Below are 16,699 nucleotides of genomic sequence, written 5' to 3' on the forward strand. Positions count from 1 at the left end.
ACCATGCCCTAGGTGACTGTTTAAGTCCATAGAGAGATTTCTTTAGCTTACACACTTTTCCCTCCATATTTGTGCCATACATCCCTGGTGGGAGAGACATATAGACCTCCTCATGTAATTCTCCATTCAAGAATGCATTTTTCACATCAAACTGATAGAGTGGCCAATCTGAATGAGCAGCCAAAGATAGTAGTAGAACTTGCACAGATGTCATTTTTGCAACAGGAGCAAAGGTCTTCAGATAGTCAATCCCATAGGTTTGTGTATGGTCTTTTGCAACCAGCCTAGCTTTGTACCTCTCAATGGAGCCATCAACATGGTATTTAATGGTGTAAACCCACTTACAGCCCACTGGCTCCTTCCCTTCAAGCAAATAAACCACTTTCCATGTGCCATTCTTATGCAGAGCATCTATTTCAGTTCTCATAGCACCCCACCTCCATTCTAGAAAAATAAGAGCTTCTGATACTACTTGGATATAGGGTTACAAGCAACAGAAGAAAGAAAAGCATAATATGAAGGGGAAAGTAGACCATAGGAAAGATGTTTGGAAATGCAATGTGCAGTACACTTCCGTTTACCTTTCCTCATAGCAATAGGGACATCAAGATCTAGGAAGGATGGTTGCAAAGGGATAGTATCAGTACCTGTTGTCTCTTCAGTAACTGGAAGCGTAGGAGGCTCATGTGATGTAGAGGAAACAATCTGCTCACTTTTGGTTCTTTGCTGCTAGTACCATCTAGGATTAAAGAGGGGGACGAGGAGGTAATGGAGGAGGAATAGGAATATTGGAAGGAATATGAGATGGTTGTTCCTCCCTTGACTCATTAAGAATAGAAGAAGGTTCAAGAGGAGACTCAACAGGGACAGGAAGGGGGAGTGCAAACAACTATGACAAATTCTCCCTTTTTGAACAATGCTTCCCCAGAGAAGAATCATAGAAAGGAGTGGACTCATCAAAGGTAACATCCATTGAAACATAACGAGTTCTGGTGTTTGGATCAAAATAGCAATAACCCTTCTGTGTGGAGGCATAACCAAGGAATATGCACTTGTGGGCCTTGGGTTCAAATTTATGTCTTTGGGCACTCGGGATGTATATATAACAAGTATAGCCAAAGACACGAAGGGGGATAGGAAAAAGGTCCTTACCCGGATGAAGGAGGATAAAGGGAGACTTAAAACCCAACACTCTGGATGGCATACGGTTAATTAGGTAGGTTGCAGTGAGAACAACATCCCCCCAAAATCTTGTAGGGACATGTGAGGCAAACATGATACTTTTTGCAACTTCAACTATGTGATGGTTCTTCCTCTCAGTAACTCCATTTTGTTCTAGAGTACGAATGCAGGAACTCTGGTGAATAACCCCAAAATCAGTGAGATAAGAGGTTAGGTTTTTCTCAAAGTATTCATTTGCATTGTCAGATCTGAATATTTTGATTCTAGTACCAAAGTGGGTAAGAACAAATTCATGGAACTGTCTCACAAGTTTGGGAACTTCATCTCGGGATCTCATAAAAAATAACCAAATATATCGTGAGAAATCGTCAATGAACAAGATAAAATATCTATAGCCTCCCATAGAGGGTAAGTGGTATGGCCCCCACAATCAGAGTGCACAATATGGAATGGAGAAGATGATATTTTATTACTCAAAGGATAATTGTTTCTACAATGTTTTGACAACTCACAGGACTCACAATGAAGATTGGACAAGTTAATTCCCTTAAACAGTTCTAGGAATAGATGGCTCAAAGCAGAAAAAGATAAATGACCCAAACGAAAATGACATAACATGACACGACTAAAGGACTCTAAAGAGATAGATCCAAAAGCAACTTTCCCAGGTTGTCCTTGGCTTTGTCCAGGAGTATCCAACAAGTATATTCCATTCGCCTCATGGCCACTCCCAATCACTTTCTGAGACTTCAGGTCTTGAAAAACACAATAAGAAGGAAAGAAGGTTACACTGAAGTTCAAGGATTTACTCACAAATAATAAATTAGTATTCAGTTTAGGAACATGAAGAACATATGGAAGAGAAAGGGAGTTTATAGCCTTGATGGTTCCCTTGCCAGAGATAGGAGCAAGTGAGCCATCAGCTAGGGTAATCTTTTCACGGCCAGGAAGCAAATCATAAGAAATAAATAAAGTGGGAAGGCTGGTCATATGATTAGAAGCACCAAAATGAATAATCCAAGGAATCCTATGATTACTTGAGATAGTTGCATGACAGTAGCACATATACCTAAATGTGCAAATGCAGAAGTAGTTGAATTGCCCTGAGGGTTGGAGGAGGAGGCTGCACTCTCTAGGTGACTGATCATCCTCCCATACTTGTCATATTCTGCCTTCATAACTGCTAACTGTTCACTAGCAGTCCTCTCATCAGTTAAGCACCTGTTATTATCTGGAACAGTGGCTATGTTGGCACTTTCTATCTTCACATTATCAGCCTTCTTTTGGAAACGAGGTGGAAGGAGTTTCAGATGCAGTTTCCAACATTTATCTTTTGTAGGTTTTGGTTTCTTGCAGTACTCACACACAACTTCCCTTTTTCCTAAACCACCTGAACTGCCTGTAGTCACCTTTGGTTTCAGCCCCATATTGGCAAAATGGTCACTTGGGATGGCCCCTTGAACCTGGACCAGCCTCCTGCTCTCTTCACTACTTACCATGGCATAGGCTTGAGACAATAATACATTATCCTTGGCTAAGATATTTTGTCTGGTCATGTCAAACTCGGGATTCATCCCTGTCAAGAATTCAAATGCCCTGTTTCTCTCAACTAATTTCTTGTAAGTTTCAACATCATTAGTACTTTCCCAAACAACAGTTTCCATTAGATCTATCTCTTGCCATAGAGATTTCAGCATTGAGAAGTAAACGGCTAAAGGTCTCTCCCCCTGCCTTAAATAATTCACATCACTCCTTAACTTATATGCCCTAGCCACATTCAGCTTTTGCGAATAAGTTTCAACCACACTATCCCATATTTCCTTGGTTGAATTCATCCATAAATAATGTTGACTGATTTGTGGTTGCATTGAGTTCACTAACCATCCAATGACGGTACAATTCTCTTGCATCCATTTTTCATAAGATGGGTCATCTTCCGGAGGAGCTTTCTTGCTCCCGAAGATATAACCCCACTTGCCTCTGCAGCAAACATGAATTTTTACTGACTGTGACCATGCTAGATAGTTGGTTCCATCCAGCTTGACTGTGGTAATAGCCAACAGAGAGTCAACGGAAGCTCCCGGAACCTGTCCGGATTCAGTCCAGTAGAAATCACTATTTGCTTATTCAGTCAAGCTTCTTGTGAGAGAAAGAGGGGGAAGGTAAGATTTCAGTAGTAGAGAAGGAAGAAGAAGAAAAGAGTAGGAGGTCAACTAGGATTGTGAGAAAGTTAACCCTAGCCGCCTACCTCTCATTATATTTATAATTAACTTAAAGATGAGATATTACAAGGATGCCCTTAGTAGGGCGGCTACTAAAACTGAACAGTCACAACTTTAAAAAATATAAACTAATGGGCCTAGGCCCAACAACTTCCTAACTAAATAAAAACAAACTAAAATAAAACCGGGCCACTCAACACTCCCCCTCAAGTTGGGAGTAAATATCACACATTCCCAACTTGCGTAGATCATGCTCCAGCTTGTTCTTTGCAACACCTTTTGTGAGAACATCGGCGAGCTGCAGATCAGAAGCAATGTATGGAAGGCAAACTTCTCCAGAAGTTACCCTTTTTCTAGTAAAATGTCTATCCACTTCAATGTGTTTAGTTCGGTCATGCTGGACTGGGTTATGGGCAATATTAATTGCTGCCTGGTTATCACAGTATAGCATCATGGGTTCTTCTGCCTGTACACCAATTTCTTCTAACAGAGAAGGGATCCAGAGAAGTTCTGAAACTCCATGTGCCATGGCCCTGTATTCGGCTTCAGCACTTGATCTTGCCACCACTATTTGTTTCTTACTCTTCCATGAGACTAGGTTACCCCCAACTAGGGTGCACACTCCTGAATTTGATCTCCTGTCATCAAGGCATCCTGCCCAATCTGCATCTGTATAAGCCTCTAGTTTCAACTGTCCATGATCAGTGAACAATATGCCTTTGCCCGGGTGTCCCTTCAGATAAGCAAGAATCCTGTCAACTGCCTCCCAATGCTGGACTCATGAAGCATGCATGTATTGACTTACTACACTCACTGCATAGGAGATGTCTGGTCTTGTCATACACAAGTATAGCAGCCGACCCACAAGTCTTTGATATCTCTCCCAATGTCCTTTATTGGTTCACCTTCTGATGCATTGATTTTATGGTTTTGATCAATAGGGGTGCTGATTACCTTTGTTCCAAGTTTCCTTGTCTCTTGAAGGAGGTCCAAGACATACTTCCTGTTGTAAGGCTTGAGTGTTCCGTGTAACTGATGTTAGTGGGACAGTTTCAGTTTACTTTCTTTCCTTCTTTTCTTATTGGTTCTTATTCTAGGATATGCCGCCAGGGGCATACTTATATTTTTGCCTTTTTATAAAGTTTAATATAAATAGAAAACTGGCGGCTGCTAGTATTGAGTTTTTTGCCTCTCCTTTCTATCATCCGTACCTCTCTCTCTCTCTCTCTCTCTCTCTCTCTCAATCATCACAAGGAACTACATGGTATCAGAGCGGAACTTTTGGGCTGGAGAAGACCTACGATCCTAGCATCAGTCTTTCCGAAGGGGATTGGGATGTGACTACTTTTGTTTCAGAAGGAAAAGGAAAAAAACCTAGCGGCGGCTTGTTTTCTTTTAATTCTCTCTGGCGACTGTTTATGCAGAAACCCTAGTCAGTCTTGCAGCTGTACTTCTGCTGAAACCCTAGTGGCTCCATGCGACAGTTACTGAAAACCCTAGTTGTGTCTGGCCGTGGGATGGTGCTGGTCTGCTGAAACCCTAATCGAAGAAGGGTGTTGATGGTGCAGTGAAACCCTAGCAGGTTCTGATCTAGTGTTGAATAGGTGTGGTTTTGTTTCAGTTTATCTCAGTATTCTTTGTCCAATGGTGCGTAGGGCTTAGGCCTTGATTATATGATTACTAGTTTGAATAATTGGTTGGTTAGAGTGGGGGAACCACATTCGGACTGACAGTAATGTCTGTATCGGTGGTGCTGAACCGATGACTGGACTCCTTATTGTTCTGTTTGGACGTTGTAGTGACTGATTTCTCATTCTCAGCAGTAGTTCTTGTGCTCTCAGCAATATTGAATAGCTTGTTGCTCACATCCTAGGAGTAAACCCTGAGTTGCCACATTCTAGTTGTGGCGGTTGTGTTGTTAGGTGGCATTTGGACTGGTTGGTTGTAGGTTTCAATGGCAAGTCAGGAACTGACCTCACTGGGGAACACCTCAACCCGCAACACAGCAGGTATGGGAGGTGAAACCATGGTCTTTCCCATGCCAATCATCCCCTTGAATGGTCTGAACTACCTGGAGTGGGCTAAGAGTGTAAAACTCTATGTAACAGCAAGGGGTAAGGCCGGTTACATCAATGGAAGGGTAAAAGAACCTAAGGGTGATACAGCTGAACATGATAGGTGGGACCAAGAAAACAGTATAGTGATGTCTTGGCTCCTTGCAGCAATGGAACCTGATGTGAAGAAGAATTTTATGTGGGCAGACACCGCCAGTGAGATCTGGGAACAGGCCAGAAGTACCTATTCTGAGCAAAGGCATTATGCCAAGATTTACCAACTACAAGCTGAGTCCTCTACCTGTAAACAGGGAAACCGTAGCTTGTCCTCATATTATTCGGCTCTTACCTCCATATGGAAGGAGTTGGACCATTATCAGGCCATAGAGTGGAAGCACGATGATGATGCTAAGGCCTACAGGAAGCTGATATCTCAGCAACGGGTGTTTGCTTTCTTGTTAGGGCTGAACCCTGTATATGAACCATTAAGGGTGCAGATTCTAGGAAGCAAAGAATTGCCTACAGTGCATGAAGTATACTCCCTTGTCCAATCTGAAGAAAGCAGGCGGAGTGTGATGGTTACAGCCGAGGGGGAGCAACAAGTTGCCTTGGCTGCGGTGAATAACAGCCCAACAGGGAAGAAAGGTGATCCTAAGAAGGCAAATGATAAAGATAAACTCTTTTGTACCCATTGTAGAAGGTCACGACATACACGTGACACCTGTTGGGACATCCACGGGAAACCCAAGTGGGCAGCAAAGAATCAAGGGTAAAGGTCACGTGAAAAGAACTAGTGCAGCACATGTGGCAACCCAAGATACTCAGGTTGCCGGTAGTACCCGGGACTCTCCTAATAAACTTGACCCCAAGGAGGATATAATGAATTCATTTAGAGAGCATCTGGAATCTTATGGTAGGGCATTGCGGCAATTGGATAGCTCAGTCACTGGTACTCCCTCTACCTCCTTTGCATCTACTTCAGGTAATGTGGCTTCTGCATTCCATGTCACTCCCACAGATTCCCCTTGGATTATTGACTCAGGGGCCTCAAATCACATGACCGGTAAGCCTAACCTATTCCATTCTTATAGCCTTTTGTCAAGAAGGGATAAAGTGAGACTTGCCGATGGTTCCTTCTCTTCCATTGCAGGTCAGGGATCGATATCCCTTCCCCATGGCCTTAACCTGAATTGTGTATTGCATGTCCCTCAACTTCCCATAAATTTGCTTTCAATTAGTAGCATTACAAGTTCTTTAAACTGTAGTGTAACCTTTTTTGCTGATTCATGTGTCTTTCAGGACCTAACTTCTGGGAGGACGATTGGTAGAGGAAGCCTGGTGGACGGTCTCTACATTCTCGACAACAAAGCTAGTCTTTCTGTGTCATCCTCAGAGTCACATAGTCAGTCAAATAAGAGTCAAATTTTGTTGTGGCACAGTCGTTTAGGTCATGTTTATTTTGAAGTAATAAAATGTTTGTTTCCACTTTTATTTAAGTCGTGTTCAGTGTCAGAGTTCATGTGTCAAACGTGTCAGTTGAGTAAACAATGTAGAACAACCTTTCATTCCAGCAATAAAAGATCAAATGTTCCTTTTCATATTGTGTATTCTGATGTATGGGGGCCTACAAATGTAACCTCTGAGGGTGGATATCGATAATTGATGATTACTCTCGCTATACATGGGTAATCCCTATGCGTAGCAGAGACGAGGTTCCAAAGATAGTGCAAGACTTCCAGAGGATGGTGTTTACACAGTTCCATGTTGAAATACAGATCTTCCAATCCGATAATGCGAAGGAATACTTCCATGGGGAGCTAAATGAGTTCTTCGCCTCCCATGGGTCTATTCATAGAAGCTCATGCGCCAGAATACCACAGCAAAATGGGGTTGCAGAAAGAAAAAACAGACACCTCCTTGAGATAGCCCGTGGGATGATGTTCCACATGAATGTTCCAAAGAGGTTTTGGGCGGATGCTATACTTACAGCTGCGTATGTCATCAACCGCATGCCCTCTAGAGTATTAAATTACATGGCCCCTCATCAGTTACTGTACCCTCAGTCTCCTTTATTTTCCATCCCCATGAGTCTTTGGTTGTCGGGCCTTTGTCCACAATTTGTCTCCATCCAGAGGTAAGTTAGACCCTCGGTCCATTCCTTGTGTCTTCCTGGGGTACCCATCCTCTCAAAAGGGGTATCGGTGTTTTGATCCAGTCAGTCGTAAATATTTTGTGTCTATGGATGTGTCCTTCTTTGAGTCCGAGCCATTCTTCCCTCCTCCTCAGGGGGAGAGCCGTAGTGTGGAAGAGGAGAAGCAGGTTCAGGTGTCCTTTCCTTCTATTCCGGACCTCACTCCCTTCCGTGTCTTCCAGCGTACTCGTCGGAGAGATCAGCAGTGTGATAGAAATGTGGAGCAGCCAAACACTGAGCAACTGACATCATCAGAATCCTAGGAGGTAAGTCCAACCCCTAACCCTTCTCCCACTGTGGACGACCTAGACATCCCTATTGCTCAACGAAAGGGAGTCAGGTCGTGCACTACCAAACACCCCATTACCCACTTTGTTTCCTATGACCACATCTCTCCCTTGTGCCGAGCCTTCCTATCGACAGATGACTGCATCCCTGTTCCCAAGAATGCTGTAGAAGCCTTAAAATTCCCTAAGTGGATAGATGCCATGAAGGAGGAGATTGATGCCCTCCACAAAAATCAGACTTGGGAATTGGTGGATCCTCTAGAGGGGAAAGAACCCGTGGGGTGCAGATGGGTGTTCATAGTTAAGCACAAGGCAGATGGAACAGTTGAAAGGTACAAAGCAAGACTAGTAGCCAAAGGGTACACACAGGTATATGGAGTTGACTATGATGAGACTTTTGTCCCAGTGGCTAAGATGAACTCGATTAGGGTTCTCCTATTCTTAGCTGCTAATTTTGATTGGGAATTGCATCAACTGGACATCAAGAATGGCTTCCTGAATGGTGACTTGGAAGAAGAGGTATACATGGTTCAACCTCCTGGATTCTCCGCCAAGGAAAGTGAAAACAAGGTGTGCAAGCTACGAAAGTCTCTCTATGGCTTAAAATAGTCTCCCAGAGCCTGGTTTAGTAAGTTTCACATGGCAGTTCAAGAGATGGGGTTCCAACAGTGCCAGTCTGATCATACACTTTTTGTGAAGAGATGTCAGGAGCAGGTTGCTGTATTGATAGTGTATGTAGACGATATCATCATTACAGGGAGTTGGAGTTCAGAGATACAGAAATTGAAATAATTCCTTGCATCCAAATTTGAAGTGAAAGATCTAGGACAACTAAAGTATTTCCTTGGGATCGAAGTTGCCCGTTCAAAAAGGGGTATCTTTGTCTCTCAAAGGAAATACACCATTGATCTATTACGAGATACAGGTAAGTTAGGTGCAAGGCCAGCAGACACTCCTATGGATGCGGACCACAAGCTAGGTGACTGTATTGGTGAACCTTTGAAAGATGTAAAGCAGTTCCAAAGGTTAGTGGGAAAGCCGATTTATCTATCCATGACCCGTCCAGATATTGCCTATTCAGTTGGAGTTCTGAGCTAGTTTATGCACTCTCCTAAGAAGCCACACATGGAGGCAGCAGAGAGAGTCCTTACATACATGAAGAAACATCCAGGAACAGGCCTACTATTCAGTAAACACAATCACCTGAAGGTGGAAGTCTTTACAGATGCTGATTGGGTAGGAGCAGTGGATGATAGAAAGTCCACTAGTGGGTATTGCACATTTGTGGGAGGAAATCTGGTGACCTGGAAGAGCAAGAAGCAAAGTGTGGTAGCAAGATCAAGTGCTGAAGCTGAGTATAGAGCTATGGCACATGGGGTGGCTGAAGTCCTTTGGCTAAAGAACCTCCTAGGTGAGCTTGGGGTTGCTGTTCATAATCCTATGTCTCTTTACTATGACAACACGGCTGCAATAAACATCGCCAGCGACCCGGTCCTACATGAGAGGACTAAGCATATTGAGGTGGATAAGCACTTCATAAGAGGGAAACTGGAAAAAAGGGAAATTTGTATCCCTTATGTCAACACCAAGGAACAACTTGCTGATGTCCTCACAAAAGGACTTCCGTGTTCGCGGCACAATGAGCTAAGTGACAAGCTGGGCATGATAGACATCTTCAGCCCAACTTGAGGGGGAGTGTTGTAAGGTTTGAGTGTTCCGTGTAACTGATGTTAGTGGGATAGTTTCAGTTTACTTTCTTTCCTTCTTTTCTTATTGGTTCTTATTCTAGGATATGCCGCCAGGGGCATACTTGTATTTTTGCCTTTTTATAAAGTTTAATATAAATAGAAAACTGGCGGCTACCAGTACTGAGTTTTTTGCCTCTCCTTTCTATCATCCGTACCTCTCTCTCTCTCTCTCTCTCTCTCTCAATCATCACAAGGAACTATACTTCCTTTGAGAGATAAAAATTCCATGTTTCGATCTTGCAACTTCAATGCCTAAGAAGTACCTCAGTTCTCCAAGATCCTTAATTTCAAATTCCTTATGTAGGTCCCTTTTCAGACTATCAATCTCACTCATATCATTCCCCGTGACAACAATATCATCCACATAAACAATTAGGACTGACACCAAAGATCCCCTGCGCTTCACAAATAAAGTGTGATCGGATTGAGTCTGAGTGTATCCAAAAGCAATCAAGGCCTTTCTGAATCTGTCAAACCATGCTCTGGGAGATTGTTTCAAGCCATAAAGTGACTTCTTAAGCTTGCATACCTTTCCCTTTTCAGTATCATTGTAAAAACCAGCAGGAAGATCCATATACACTTCTTGCAGGTCCCCATTTAGGAAAGCATTCTTCACATCCAGTTGAAACAAGGGCCAAGAGTATGAGGCAGCAAGAGAAAGAAGTATCCGAATGGAGGTCATCTTTGCAACTGGCGCAAAGGTCTCTAAGTAATCAATGCCATAGGTCTGTGTGTACCCTTTTGCAACAAGTCTTGCCTTGTACCTTTCTATACTTCCATCTGCCTTATATTTTACTATGTAAACCCATCTGCATCCAACTGTCTCTTTGCCTTCTGGTAGGTCCACAATGTCCCATGTCTGATTCTTAATTAAAGCTTCCATCTCTTCCTGCATAGTTGTCTTCCACTTAGGTTTGGAGAGCCTCACTAACACCCTTGGGTATAGACATTGAATCAAGAGAGGAGAGAAAAGCACGGTAGGAAGGAGAAAGTCCACTGTAGGATAAGTACTGTGAAATACAATGAGCAATACACTTTCTTTTCCCTTTTTTGAGAGCAATAGGAAGATCAAGGTTATCTGTAACAGAGTTAGTAGGATCAATGGGAACTGAAATAGTAGCGGGACTAAGAGGAATACCTGAATCCATGTCAACCGAATCTGGAGTCTCCAAGGGATCGACAGGAAGTGGTGTGAGTTCTGCTGTAGTGGAATCAACCGCCTTGTAAAGTCTCTGTCGTGAGTAATGCTGAGAAACAGAATGCAAAGGAGGTGGCAAGGTAGGTGCCACAGGGTGGTGGTCAAGCACAGGAGTAGACATTGGGATTGGAACTGGGAGAGGAATAGATTGCTGACTTACTTCCCCAAAACACTCTCCCTGAGAAGGATTCTTTGAGAAGTACGTGGATTCAGAAAAAGTGACATCCATGGTAATATATCGGCTCCCAGAGATTGGATCATAGCAGTGGTACCCTTTCTGATTCTCTGCATATCGAAGGAAGACGCACTTCTTTGCCTTGGGATCAAGGTTCGAGCGGTGAGGACCAAGGATATGTGCAAAGCAGACACACCCAAACACCCTGAGAGGAATATGAAACATCTCCCCCTGAGGAAAAAGAAGACTGAATGGAGTGCTGAATCCAAGTATACGAGAGGGCACCCTGTTAATCAGATATACTGCTGTGAGAACTGCTTCACCCAAAAAACGAACCAGAACTATAGATGTGATCATCATGCTTCTTGCAGTCTCAACAATGTGTTTGTTCTTCCTTTCTGCAACACCATTCTGCTGTGGACTGTAGGGGCAACTGCTCTGATGGACAACACCATATTCTAACATATATGAGGCAAGATGTCTTTCAAAATATTCCCTGGCATTGTCAGATCTGATCACCTTTATCCTTGTTCCAAACTGTGTTAGTACCATCTGATGAAATTGCCTCACCAAGGATGGTACCTCATCGCGGGATTTCATCAGGTAAATCCAAGAGTATCGAGAGAAATCATCCACAAATAACATCAAAAGAAGAAGAACATCTTTTATTACTAGGTTTAAATGAATGTCTACAATGCTTTCCAAGTTGACAACCTTCACACTCCAGACTTGACAGACTAACAGACTCAAAAGTTTTGGGAACAAAGAACTCAAAGAAGAAAAAGGTAAATGACCCAAATGATTATGCCAAAGCATAATTTGACTCACAGATCCTGACTCACTGTCCCTGCTGACATGATGACTCTGATGAGGAGGAAGTACATCTAGGAGGTAGATTCCATTCAGTTCACGACCACTCCCAATCATCCTCTTTGAATCTAGATCCTGCAAAATACAATGTCCAAGAGAAAAAATTATTGAGCAGTTCAGGTTTTTAGTCAAACTACTAACAGATAACAAATTAGTACTCAATCTGGGAACATGAAGGACAGAGGGTAGACAAATAGAATCACTAATCTTGGCAGATCCCTTCCCAGCAATAGGAACATGGGATCCATCAGCTGTGGAGACCCTGTCTCTGCCAGAACAGAGCTGGTAAGAAGAAAAAATAGTGGAGCTATGGGTCATGTGCTCTAAGGCTCCAGAATCTATAATCCAAGGGGGTCCCTCCTTTCCTGAAGTGGAAACATAATGTGCAGTGGCGTGTGAACTACCTATGTGAGCAAAGGAGGTAGAGTGGACTCCGCCAGTGCCACCTGTACCTTGTTGTCCGTTTGCGGCTGAACTGGAACTGGTTGTATCCCACTGGTTCAGAAGTAGCCCATATCTCTCAAGTTCAGCCCTTACTGCAGCAACTGCAACAGACTCCAGAGCAGCTGTAGTAGGAGGGGCTGGAGTGTCACCAGTAACTGCCACGTGTGCATTTCCCTTCTTATTCTTCAATCTAGTCGGCACAAGATGTGGGTGAAGCTTCCAGCAAGTATCTCTTGTATGTTTAGGCTTCTTACAGTAGTCACAGATCAGATCTCTTTTGTCTTCTTTCTTTATTTCACTGCCACTTTGTTTAGGTTTCACTGCACTTACCATAGTAGACTGATAAGAAATGAGGTTTTTCATCATCACATCCCTCCTGCACTCCTCCCCTGACACAAAGGCATATGCTTGGGAGGGAGTGACACTGTCCCTGGAAAGAAGATGTTGTCGTGCAATATCATACTTAGGATTAAGGCCAACAAGGAATTAAAACACCCTATACTTCTCTAGATGTTTCTGATAGGTAGTTGCATCCTTAGTGGTTTCCCAAGCAAATGTCTCTAAATGGTCAATCTCCTGCCACAGGGTTTTAAGGACCGAAAAATAGGCTGCAACAAATCTATCTCCCTGCCTTGTAGCAATAATCTGATTTCTCAGTTGATAAGCCCTAGCAACATTCTCCCTTTGTGAATAGGTTTCTGCAACCCCATCCCATATCTCCTTAGCCGTATTTGCCCATAAAAAAATTTTACTTATATGTGGCAACATGGAATTACACAACCAAGTCATTACCATATAATTCTCCTGCACCCATCGGGAGTTGCTAGTTTTGGGTTTCACCTCTTCACCAGTGATGTACCCTAATTTCCCACGAGCACCAATGGCCATCTTTGCAGATTGTGACCATTCCAAGTAATTTGCACCATCCAACCTAACTGTAGTAATGGTCCCAGCTCCGAAGGGGTCTCTAGCACCTCCTCCCATTGGTCCCATTTCACTCCCGGGCTTATTTTCAACTCTATGGCCCTCCATACTTCTCAAAAAAGGTAAAGAAAATAACTAAAACTTGCAGCAAGATCAAACAAAGCATCTTTTGGAAGCAACAACACTTTCTTGGTGTCCTGGACTTTCTTTCCACAAAAGATTCCTTTTCTATGGGATGGGAGAAGAGAGAGAAGAGGCAGCTGCCCTCTCTAGAAGCCTCCAAACCAGGCAGGACTTGAACCGCCCCTTACAAAAAACTCCACGGAACCCTAAAAAATTAGGGCGCCACTTCCTAGGTCAAAAATGAAGAGTCCAACAAAAACAGGACTCTTCCCCTTTCTCCAGTTTTTCCTGATTTTGATGGGAAACCCTAGACCAGCTACAGGGCACACAGATCCATCAAGAAAATCCAAAAACTGGGCTTACCTGAGAGCTTCGATCAGCCTCTTAAATCACCATGCAGTCGGCCGATCTAGGGCTGCATGAGAGAACAACTTCAAGAACCTTCGGCCTGCTCTGATACCAAGTAGAAATCACTAGTTGCTGATTCAGTCAAGCTTCTTGTGAGAGAAAGAGGGGGAAGGTCAAGATTTCAGCAGTAGAGAAGGAAGAAGAAGAAGAAAAGAGGAGGTCAACTAGGATTGTGAGAAAGTTAACCCTAGCCGCCTACCTTTCATTATATTTATAATTAACTTAAAGATGAGATATTACAAGGATGCCCTTAGTAGGGTGGCTACTAAAACTGAACAGTCACAACTTTAAAAAATATAAACTAATGGGCCTAGGCCCAACAACTTCCTAACTAAATAAAAACAAACTAAAATAAAACCGGGCCACTCAACAAGCCCCACACTTGATTGTGGTAGATCCTATCACAATGATCACTTGCTACAATGCCATTCTAATATGCTCCAACTATCCACATTCTCCACTAATCATAAGTCCAAGAGTTATCTGGAAGTCCAGTTCAGTGTTCCACAAATACCAATACTTTTTTTTTTATAGATATCCACAAATACCAATACTCATACCTCGGGTCTAACTCTAGTGGGTGAGACAAACCACTCCTTCCCTTAAGGCAGATAAGTGTGTCAACCTTGTTAGAATAGAGTGCCTGAGTCTTCTCACTGGTTGAGAATAATTAGTCTACATATTGACAATGACTGTCTGTAATCACTATAATGATTATCGTAGTCCTAAAATGCAGATCTAGGGCTAATGCACACATGGACACCCAATAACACATGTAACTGAACTTTTATTCATAACAAAAGAAGTTTACATCACATATTGGATTCTGACGGCATACATTGTCCAACAAAAGTAATATTAGAAGTTATTTAATTTTAACACCTATCAAGCCACTTCTTGTGCATGTTATGATCTTCCCTTCTTTCAAAAATGGGGGAGTTTGTTTACTTACAGCCAACCAGCACAAAGCAAAAAACAAGAGGTTCCAAAGTGTACATTTTAGTATTTTAAGGAAAAAAAAAATATTTTGGAGGGTGTGGAGCATTGGTCAGCAGGGAGAGACCCCTTCCCATTGGCTCTGTCCATGTGCATGTTGCTATTTTGTTGTATATTTTGTTCTATTGTGATTGGCTAAAATCTTGAACAACCATGGCCTGCTAAGTAAACAAAACAAAGGTTATGGGATACACAGTTTATGTCACAGTAAATGCTCTGTGGTTGTGTGAGAATTTTTGTAATGTTGACGAACATAATTCTGGTTCCTTATTTTGTAGGATTTTTTTGTAGCAAATGGGGAAGGTCTTCCTCGTGCTGTTGTTGAGCAAGAAGCAAGATTGGCATCACAGATCATAAATTTGTTTTCCCTTCAGGTTTGGCAAGTAATAGTTTATCAGTAATTCCACTTGATTGAATAATCTATGAAAAAAGATCCAGTTGATTGAATAAATGAAATTGAGGTTAAATTGCCTTTATTTGTGCAGACAGAAACTGTAATAGGAATGCTAATGACTGCAAGTGAACAAATTTCCACTAGAATGGATCAGTGGAGTCCTGGCAGCAGGTCTATTGAAGATGCTCACACTTTAATTCGAGTGTTATGCCATAAGAAGGACAGAGAAGCATCTAAGTTTCTCAAAAAACAATATCAGCTTCCTAAGTCTTCAGGTAACTATCATTCTTTGATTGGTTCCACTATTTCCATTATATTTCTGATTTTCATTTCTAAAACACTAGTTCATTTGTTTAGTTTCATGTGCTTAATTTTATCTTTAGGGCCATTATAGGCATAGGCAGAGCTACATTGTCATGAGGTTGAGCAATTGAACCAACATGGCATCTAAAGTCCTCAAGGAATTATTCACAATTTATGTTAGTTTTAAATTCTTTTTTCAAAGTTGACCCCACTCAAATAAAAGTTGTGGGGTCAATTTGAAATATATAAAAAGATTTGACCCCCTAAAAGTAAAGCTACCAAACTCCATGCATGAGTTATCTCTTGTGATTTTTAAAAGTTGATAGACATTATAATAAAATAATCAATTTGATCAAAAGGTTAACAAAAGTTGGCTTAGTGTAAAAGCAATCCAAAGTCTGTTGTGACCAACGCAACAAAGGGGAGAGAGAGAGAGAGAGAGAGAGAAGGAAAACAATAAAAAAAGCTTAAAGAAAAGTGAGAAAATGGGATGGTTAATAATAAATGTTTATATATTGGTGTTTTTTTTCTTTTTTTGAGTTTTTATTACTTTAGTTTTGGATGCACCCACTGACAAGTTACTGGGTTTGCCACTGATTATAGGTTAGGATTTTTTTTGGGTTGATAATATGGTTTAGTAGGGTTAGTATCTTCTGCAACCTGGGTGTATTTTTCCCTTCTTGGCTTCATGATCTTTCAAAGATGGATTGCCCTTCTGATGTGGATAGTAGGTGTGACTGTCCTCCTAGAGGGTTGGTTCATTTGGCCTTCCACCTTTTCTTTTATTTTGGTTTCTGTAGGTTTATTTATCCTTTGGTGTTTGGTTTGTCCTGTGTTTAGTTCTATTTGTGCTTGTTGCTTATTGTTTCTGTTTGGGACACGAGTCATTTTTCAGTTCATGTGGTCAATCCCATGGAAATGATCAAAGGATCAATTCCCGTCGAGTCATTCCTCACTGAGCTGGAATACCTTCTCAACCTGTTGGAAAGCATCAATTCCTGTCGAGATGAATATAATTTGTTGCATGTCCTTAGTGGAGATGACTAGCGACCAGTGTTATCTGTAGGGAATGCAGATCAGACTTGAGAATTAGGTTTTTATTTGACAAAAGTGAGTGCATTAAACCCGGTCTGAACTATGAAACTGCACAGACGGAAACCTTAACAGTGCTTAACATTTT

General features: G+C 42.1%; 1 protein-coding gene across 12 annotated transcripts in view; it reads left to right on the forward strand.

The window, feature by feature from the left end:
• LOC104612733 (DNA topoisomerase 4 subunit B (DUF810)) overlaps nt 1-16,699 on the forward strand; it is a 100,201-nt gene that overhangs the window by 81,015 nt on the left and 2,487 nt on the right. For 8 of the 12 annotated variants that reach the window (XM_019200335.2, XM_088889495.1, XM_019200334.2 and 5 more), the window contains 2 exons: nt 15,101-15,205; nt 15,308-15,491. In XM_019200335.2, coding sequence (XP_019055880.1) covers nt 15,101-15,205; nt 15,308-15,491 — 289 coding nt within the window. The remainder of the gene's footprint in view (nt 1-15,100; nt 15,206-15,307; nt 15,492-16,699) is intronic. The other 4 variants (XR_016077284.1, XM_088889496.1, XM_019200332.2 and 1 more) reach the window with 1 other exon arrangement.

Source organism: Nelumbo nucifera, chromosome 6 (genome assembly GCF_055504915.1).
Source record: "Nelumbo nucifera cultivar China Antique chromosome 6, China Antique-T2T, whole genome shotgun sequence".
In the NCBI taxonomy this organism is placed as follows: Eukaryota; Viridiplantae; Streptophyta; class Magnoliopsida; order Proteales; family Nelumbonaceae; genus Nelumbo; species Nelumbo nucifera.